The sequence below is a fragment of the Galeopterus variegatus genome, unplaced genomic scaffold (assembly GCF_000696425.1).
Source record: "Galeopterus variegatus unplaced genomic scaffold, G_variegatus-3.0.2 Scaffold3173, whole genome shotgun sequence".
Lineage (NCBI taxonomy): Eukaryota > Metazoa > Chordata > Mammalia > Dermoptera > Cynocephalidae > Galeopterus > Galeopterus variegatus.
The window spans coordinates 108,443-116,997 of record NW_007729284.1 but is presented as its reverse complement, the minus strand read 5'-3'; the positions used below and the strand labels follow the sequence as shown (position 1 = coordinate 116,997).

The window sequence follows — 8,555 nt, the reverse complement described above, 5'->3', positions numbered from 1 at the left end:
CAAAACTTCTCCCTGTGGTTGTGAAGGTATATTGATTGTATTTGACATGTAATTTAAGTTTTTCTTCCCCACATAATTTTGTTGAAAACATATTGAGTTCTGGGGGCTTAGGTGTATCACTTAGTATTTGCCATGTAAGGAACAAATCAAAACCCAAATGGCTTTAGAAACCCAGCCATTTTATTTTCTTGAAGTTTTAGGAATCCACATTTTGGTTGTGTTTAGCTGGGCAGTTCAGCTTTAGTCACCTGGTGCCTTGACTGAGGCTGGTTGGTTCAAGATGGCTTCATTCATATATCCAGTGGTTTGTGCTGACTCTTGGCTGGGGCCTCTGTCTCCAAAAGTTTAGCCCCAGGCTTCTTCACACTGTGATTATGTTTAAGAAGGCAAGCACCAGTGGCCAGTATTTGTCAAACTTATGTTTGCATGACATTTGTTAATGTGCTGTTGGCCCAAGCAAGTCACATAGCAAAGCTCAGTTCGTTGTCAGAGCATAATACATGAGGGTTTTGGTGTAGGGAGATCCATCACTGGGTAACGTTACTGGAATAATGTACCAAAAGAGATATATATAATGTACATTTTTTACCTATGTAATCATGGCCAAAAGATGTTGGGTTACCAAATGTGTACTATACAGATATTTAGGTATATATAAATGACATGTGTTGTAGTGGAGACACTGATCTGGAGTCGTGTGTGGAGACATTGTATTAATATGAAAATAGTTAATATAGCCTAACTCTATTTCTATAGCATTAGTTTTAGTAATGACACAATGTGTTTTTCTTTGTTTCAATGATTAAGTTGTATGTTTAGGTAAGGTTGATTCTTGCTAAATCAGTAGGTAATGTATGTTTTCATTAGCCCAAAAATAAATTATGTGTCTAATGTGTACTAATTAATGTACTTGCAGATGCATGTTTAATGGGTCTTTGTTGTGCCTTATTGACCATGTCTCACAGGGAGACTTTTTGTTTGTTTGTTTGTCTTTTCCAGCTAACGTGTAGAGAGTTTTGGGCAGAAGAATCCAGGGTCAAGCCACAACAGTTCTCTCCTTAAGCCACTCCATTCTGTCCTCTCCCAGCTATGCTGCCAGAGTGCACTATGTTTTTCCAAGAGCAAGAAAAGATGTATAAGTCTCCGGTGAGTTGTTTCTTTATTTATTCCTTATTTTTTTCACTGTATTACCTGGGTATTATGGGGAGCATGAATGAAAATGGAAAAGTAGAAATGAGTATGGCCAGCCTGTTGCTCACTCAGGAATGTGCAGTGCTGATAACACCAAGGCCCTGGGTTTGGATCCTGTGTAGGGATAGCCGCTTAGCTCACTGGTTGAGCATGGTGCTGACAATACCAGGGATCTTTAAAAAAAGAAAAAGAAAAGAAAAGAAATGAGTAAACCTCAGCTTGAAGGAAATGTACATATGTACGGTAAAGTTTGGATATGGATATAGAAGATATAACACTTCAGAGTCATCTAAGTTGAGTAGAAATTTGTCTCTGGTCTTTCAGCTGTCATGTCAAAAAGGCAGACACTTTTTTTGTATGATTGGAATGAAACCTGACAAGAGAATATGTCAAATTCTCATGGGATGTGAGCATTTATTGGCACTAAGTTCGGAAATACCATCTCTATTAGAAAGTTTTTCACTGCCAACCTGGAAATGAATGCATAGCTTTCCAGAGTGGAAATGTTTAGTGAGTGCTAAGGCACATGTTGCTGAATAAGCAGTCTATAAGGATTCATGTAATTTAAGGCTTTCTCACCCACATAATTTTGTTAAAACATACTGAGTTCTGGGGTCTTACATGTATCATTTAGCATTTGCTGTGTAAGAACAAATCAAAATGCAATTGTTTAAAATATCAGACCACTTTATTTTCTTGAAGTTCTGTGGATCCACATGTTGGGTATAGTCATTTGGGCAGTTCTCCTGCTAGCATTGCCTGGATGCAGCTTTCATCACCTTGTGCTGTGATTGAAGCTGTTGGTTCAGGATGGCTTCACTCACATGCCCTGTGGTTTGTGTACAGGTTTGGAGGACTGTTCTTGATTCATAGATAAAATGTGAAATTATCACTTAAATTACAGTGAAATCCAGTGCCTATTCTGTAGTCTTTTTCTAACTTGAATCTTCTGCCACATTTGAAACTGCTGTTCTTGATCTTCTCTTGGAAATTCTTCTGTGTTAGGTAGTTTCTCTTATGCCTTTACTGATGGTTTTCTCTCTTTTCCCTGAATTCTTCTCCTTTCTTCTTCTTAACATAGCTCATCACAGTGCTTCATTCTGGGTGCTGTTCTTCTCACTGTGCTCTTCTTCTGGACTGATTCATTCCTCTGTTGTTTGCACACTGGGTTCTCTTTAACTTCTTCCCTTTTCTCTTTCTTCCCTTTTTCTTGGATCACAGGTTGAACTCTCTGTTGACTGCTTTTTGTAGCTATTAAAAATGACCTTAAGGTCAATGAATCCAAAATGAAAAGTTGTCTACTTCTTTTCTCTTACATGTGGTACCATCCAGGCAGTGACCCAAGCCAGTGAAATGGGATGTTTCCTGGATGCTTCCCTGTTTCTTGTGTCTAATCCTTTGTGGTGTCCATTTTGTTTGCTTGTTCTTTTCATTTCATTCTAATTTCTATATACACTGCCTGTATAGGGGGAAGAGGTGTTGGTACTTATAAGGACAATAACTTTACTGATGGTTTTCTCTCTTTTCTTCAGAATTCTTCTTTCTTAACATAGCTCATCCAAGCGCTTCATTCTGGGTGCTATTCTTCTCACTATGCTCTTCTTCTTGACTGATTAAGTCCTCTTTAGTTTGCAGTCTTGGTTCTATTTAGCTTTTCCCCTTTTCTGTTTCTTCCCTTTTCCTTGGATCATAGGTTGAACTTGCTTTTGACTGCTTACCTTAAGGTCAATGAATCCAAAATGGAAATGACATCTATTTTTTTCTCTTACATGTGGTATCACTACCCTCCAGGCAGTGACCCAAGCCAGTGAAATGGGATGTTTCCTGGACTCTTCCCTGTTTCTTGTGTCTAATCCTTTGTGGTGTCAATTCTTGCTACTTTTGTTTGCTTGTTCTTTTCACATTATTCAGATTTCTGTATACACTGCCTATATAGGGGGAGGAGGTGTTGGTGCTTATAAAGACAGTAACTTTGTTCCATTGGAAATATTTTTGTAAAAACCTAAAGGGCATGTTTCCTGGTGATGAGGTTCAATCCCTGGTGACCTGGGCTTCTAACCAGCACCTGTGGTGACATCCTTAAGTGTCTGAGGGAAGAAAGCCTTCAGATGTTAGTGGGACACTGATGAAGAGCCAATAAAAAGGCATGCAGAGAACAAGAACAGAATTGCAGATTTTCATAATTTGTACATTTTGCTTCTATAAATTTATGTCAGTGATTCTATGTGTAGTTTTTCTTAGTGTACAGTTGTGTGTTTCTACTTCAAGAAGACTTGTCATGTTTTTAAATTTTCTTACATATTGTATTGCATTCTCCTATTTCAGGTAATCACTTAGAAATGAATGAGAAAAATGGATGTGTGCATTAGTCATCAGTATGTTTATAAACTAGAACCATAGCTAACAGTTGGTTAAGATAGAAAAGTGACAGACTAGTTAACTGAAAGTTGACATTCTCAATTAGAGTTTGAGATGTAACATAAGATGTGAAATGCTGGCTTTATTTTGGACCTAATGTTCAATGTGAACCTACATTCTTCCTGTTGCGTATCACAGTACTGCCTATGGTCTCTAATGACTTGTTTGGTGTTCCCATGATCAGCTGTGTAACAAAGTGACACAAAACTTAGTTGCTTAGAATAAGAATTTCTTCCTTACTCCATGTTGGAATGTTGTGGGTAAGTAGACTGTAAAAGGGAAGTGTGGGTTGACTGCTGCATGATGTGTCTGGTCTCATGTGGAAGAACACTAGTGGCTGGGGATATTGGGCAGACATCCAGCCCTCTCTTTATGGCCAGGCGGGCTTCCTCAGAGTCTGGCAGTCTCAGGGTAGTCAGGTTTTTCTGGCTTCTCCCTGGAAAAGTGTCCAAGAGGCCCAGGCAGAGGCTTTGAGGCTTCTGGTTATCTCTACTCAGATCCCAAAGCATGTCTCCCATCACATTTTCTTAGTCAAGCACATCACTAAGAGCAGCGCTGATTGAAGAGGAAGGCAATTAGATTCCATCTCTCAATAAGAGGAATAGTAAGACTTTGCAGCAGTCTTTAATAGACCACAGTTGGCTCTCTGGCCATAAATTTCTACCACATGCAAGATATACTTTCACCCTCTCAAGAGCCCTAGAAACCTTCTACTGTTATACAATTGGCTGAAAACCCAACTAAATCATGTCCAGTAGCCTGTTACCTTCATCTCCTCAACATGTGGCCAGTTCACAGTGAGGAGAATGGCATAAACATGTGGGCACTTCCCTTCAGACAGTAGGGTGGCAAGGAGTGGCACCCTGCAGGCACTGGTCTGAGCAGTTAGTTATGCCCATTGAGCACCTGGTTTAGTTCTTCAATTAGGGTGCCATGTTTGTCTCTGGAAACAATGCCTCCTGCTTCTGCACTGTGCTCTCTGGGCTCTCACTACTCTCTGTCAACATCCATTTGTCTTAAATGCCTGAGTTTGCAGTTGACCAATTTCTTTGCCTATTTTCAGGTTATAATAGTTGAAAATCCAATGACCCTTTTAAAATTTTTTTTCTAATTCTGCCCTTTTGATACTAGAAATTACCCTGTTTTACATCTTTAAAAAGCATTGGCTTCCATTGTACTATAATTCATTATATCAATGCTACCTTTTTGTTAGGCCCTTTTTTCTCTGGCCACCCCTTCTCCTGGAGGCAGCTATTACTTAAGAAGTTTCATTGTTTATCAGGCACTGTCTATGTATCACACCCTGTGGTACTTAGAATACTGGAAGTATATATATATATTATATATATATATATATATATATATATTTTTTTTTTATAACAAAATACTGTGATTCTTGGCACAAAGGAGTTTGTGTCTTGGAAAAAAGTTGGATTGGAAAGTAGTTTTCTTTCAAACTCAGCAAGTTCTGGCTCCTTTACATTTTCTTTAAATTTTGTTTGAAAATTGAACATATTTCTTTGTTTCATTGTTATTTATTTATTTATTGATGCATGGCCTATGGGCGGATTCAAACCCTTGACCTTGGTGTTATCAAAACTGTGCTCTGACCATCTTAGTGATCTGGCAAGCCAGCCACCTTTAATTTATCTCTCTTCTCATATTTTCTCAGTGACAGAGATAGGAGACCAGGTAGCACTTTTCCCATTGTTCACAGAATTCTCCTTTGGCAGACCCCTGAGAGGTTGAGATATCCTTTCCATTTTCCGTGCTATGGTAAGCAGTAGTGTGGCCCACATCCTTCAGTGCTCCATGTATTTCTGGTAATATATTTCATGCTGAATATTCTTTTGGCTAGTGTTAATATTTCCACTTAAGCTTTTCATAGTTAGTGTTTGTGTAGTAGTTTATTTTTACTTTTATTTTTATTTTTTACTTTTCAGTCTGTGTCATTGTGTTTAAAGTGTATGTCTCTGGATAGCATATCATTGGGTCTCTCTTATCAAATCTGATAGTTTTTGCCTTCAGTAGAATATTTAGACTAATTCCATTTAATCTAATTATTGAAAGTGATAGGTTTAGGTCTGCCATTTTGCTGTTTTGTTGTTGTCATCTTGTCTGCCTTTTAATCATTTGCTTTTCCTCTTTTCTTTTCCTAGATTATTTTTTCAGTTAGTCACATATTTTTAAATATTTTAGTTTGTTGCAGGAATTAGTTTTTAAAATATTTATTTTAATTTTAGTTTTGGTAAAGAAAAATACACATAGCAAAAAATTTAGCATTTGAACTAGTTTTTATCTTTAAGTAGTGTTATGTATGTTTGCATTGATGTGCAGGAGATCTCCAGAACTTTTTTGTCTTGGAATATTGAAGCTCTATATCCATTAAATGACAACCCTCAATTTTTCCCACCTTGTGGCTTCTGACATCTGACATTCTAGTTCGGTTTCTCAAAATTTGTCCCATATCAGTGGGACCATACCATTCTTGTTATCTTGTGAGTGGCTCCTTTCACTTTGCATAATGTCCTCACCGTTCCTTTTTATAGCATATGTCAAGATTTCATTTCTTTTTATGGCTGAATAATATTCCTTTCTGTGCACACACCACAATTTATCCATTAATTCATGGACGGATGTTTGAGTTGCTTGTACCACTTCACTATGTGACTAATGCTGCTTTGAATTCCACTGGTATGGAAATATCTTTTGGAGATTCAGCTATTAATTATTTTGGATATATACACTGAACTTGAACTTCTGAATCACACGGCAATACCATTTTAAATTTTTTGAGAAGGCAGTGTATTTTTTTTAAATGGTACAGGGGCTGTACCATTTTACATCACCACCCACAGCATACTAAAGTTCCACTTTCACCAAAACATGTTATGCTGTATTGAGCATGAAGGAATATCATTGTGGTTTTGCATTTTCTAATGTTTAATGCTGTTAAGCATCTTATGTGTTTGTTAGACTAGACATTGGTATATCATTTTTGGAGAAATGTCCATTCAGTTTCTTTGCTGGTTTTTTGTTGGGGGATAGGGTTGGGGTGGCTGTCTGGTATGGGAATGTTTGACCTGAACCTTTGAACTTGGTGTTACAATTCTGCTCTCTAACTGAGTTAACCAGCCAGCCCCCTCCTTTGCTTGTTTATTAAACAGGTTATTTGTTTTGTTGTATAGCTGTGGAAGGTTTCTTTCATTATGTATTCTTGATGTTAATTTCTTATGACATAGGTGATTTGCAACTGTTTTATATTTTGAGGTCCTGACAAATAGTATTGTGTTTTTTGTTTAAGATTTTACTTGGTCATTACTAGTGTGTTGAAACATGATAAAATTTTGTTTATTTTATTTATTTATTTATTTATTTATTTTTAAGATGACCGGTAAGGGGATCTTAACCCTCAACTTGGTGTTGTCAGCACCACGCTCACCCAGTAAGCAAACCGGCCATCCCTATATGGGATCCGAACCCTTGTCCTTGGTGTCATCAGCACCGTACTCTCCCAAGTGAGCCACAGGCCGGCCCTAAAATTTTGTTTATTAATCTTGTGTCTTGCAATCTTGCTACAATCACATATTAATTCCAGGAGTTTTTTCATTTGTTTACTAGAATTTTTTACACAGATACTCATATCACCTGCAACCAAAGACAGTTTTACTGATTTATTTTTCCTAGTCTGTAATATTTCATTTCATTTTCTTCTGTTATTGCAGTGTGAAGTACTTCTAGTGTAAGGTTGTGAGTGATGAGATGGCCCATTTTTGCCTTGTTCCTGATTTTCTGGAAAAGCTTTGAGTATTTCACCAGCAGTAATAATGTTAACACAGTTTCTTGTGGATAGTCTTTTATCAAATTGTGAAGGAGAGTTTTTATGATGAATGGGTGCTGCATTTTGTCAAAGGCTTTTTCTGAATCTGTTGATATGACCATCTAATTTCTTTGTTTTTAGTGTTTTGATGTGAAGGATAAAACTAGTTGATGCACAAGTATTGAACAAGCTTTGCCTGTTTGGGATAAATACCACTTGGTTGTGGTGTATAATTCTTTTTAAACATTGTTTGATTAGGTTTTTGAACATTTTCTTAAATATATTTGTATGTTCATGTGAGATAGTGGTTTGTAGTTTTCTATTGTAATATCTTTGTCTGATTTTGGTGTTGAGTTAATGCTGTCCTTGTAGAATGAGTTGTGAGGTATCTTCTATTCTCTGAAATAGATGGTAGAGAGTTGGTATAATTTCTTCCTTTTAAATGTTTGGATGAATTCTCCAGTGAACGTTGTGCCCAGGTGCTTTCTGTTTTGAATATTATTATTTTTACTCAATTTTCATAATAGATATTGTCCTATTCTAGTACTCCATTTTAGTGTATGTGAGTTTTGGGACATTGTGTCTTTCAAGGAATTGGTCCATTTCATCTAGGTTATAAAATTTGTGCTCAGTGTTGTTCATAGTATGTATTTTTTTAATGTCCACAGGCTCTGTAGTGATGTCCTCTTTTTCATTTCTGATATTAGTAATTTCTGATCTGTGCCATTATTTTTTTAGTTAGCTTACTTTTAGGCTTATCAATTTTATTGATCTTTTTGAGGAATCAACATTTTTGTTGACAATTTTCTCTCAATTTCCTTTCTTATTTTTATTTTTGCTCTAATTTTTATTTTTTCTGTTTCCTTTTAATTTAATTTGCTCTTTTTTTGTACTTTCCAAACACAGAAACTTAGTTTATTGATTTTAGGTATTTCTTTTTTAAAAAAATATGTGCATTCAATACTGTAAATGTTTTGAAAGCATTACTATTTCTGCATCCTACAAATTTAGATAAGTTGCATTTTCTCTTCTGTTTACATAAAATTATTTTAAAAGTTTTTCATGATTTTTTTTTTTTTTAAAGATGACCGGTAAGGGGATCTCAACCCTTAGCTTGGTGTTGTCA

General features: G+C 36.4%; 1 protein-coding gene and 1 pseudogene across 1 annotated transcript in view; both read left to right on the top strand.

The window, feature by feature from the left end:
- LOC103599976 overlaps window positions 1–8,555 on the top strand; it is an 87,706-nt pseudogene that overhangs the window by 58,553 nt on the left and 20,598 nt on the right.
- LOC103599978 (zinc finger protein 717-like) overlaps window positions 1–8,555 on the top strand; it is a 30,815-nt gene that overhangs the window by 4,186 nt on the left and 18,074 nt on the right. Inside the window, exon 2 of the mRNA XM_008584193.1 lies at window positions 1,000–1,146. Coding sequence (XP_008582415.1) covers window positions 1,090–1,146 — 57 coding nt within the window. The 5' untranslated portion in view covers window positions 1,000–1,089. The remainder of the gene's footprint in view (window positions 1–999; window positions 1,147–8,555) is intronic.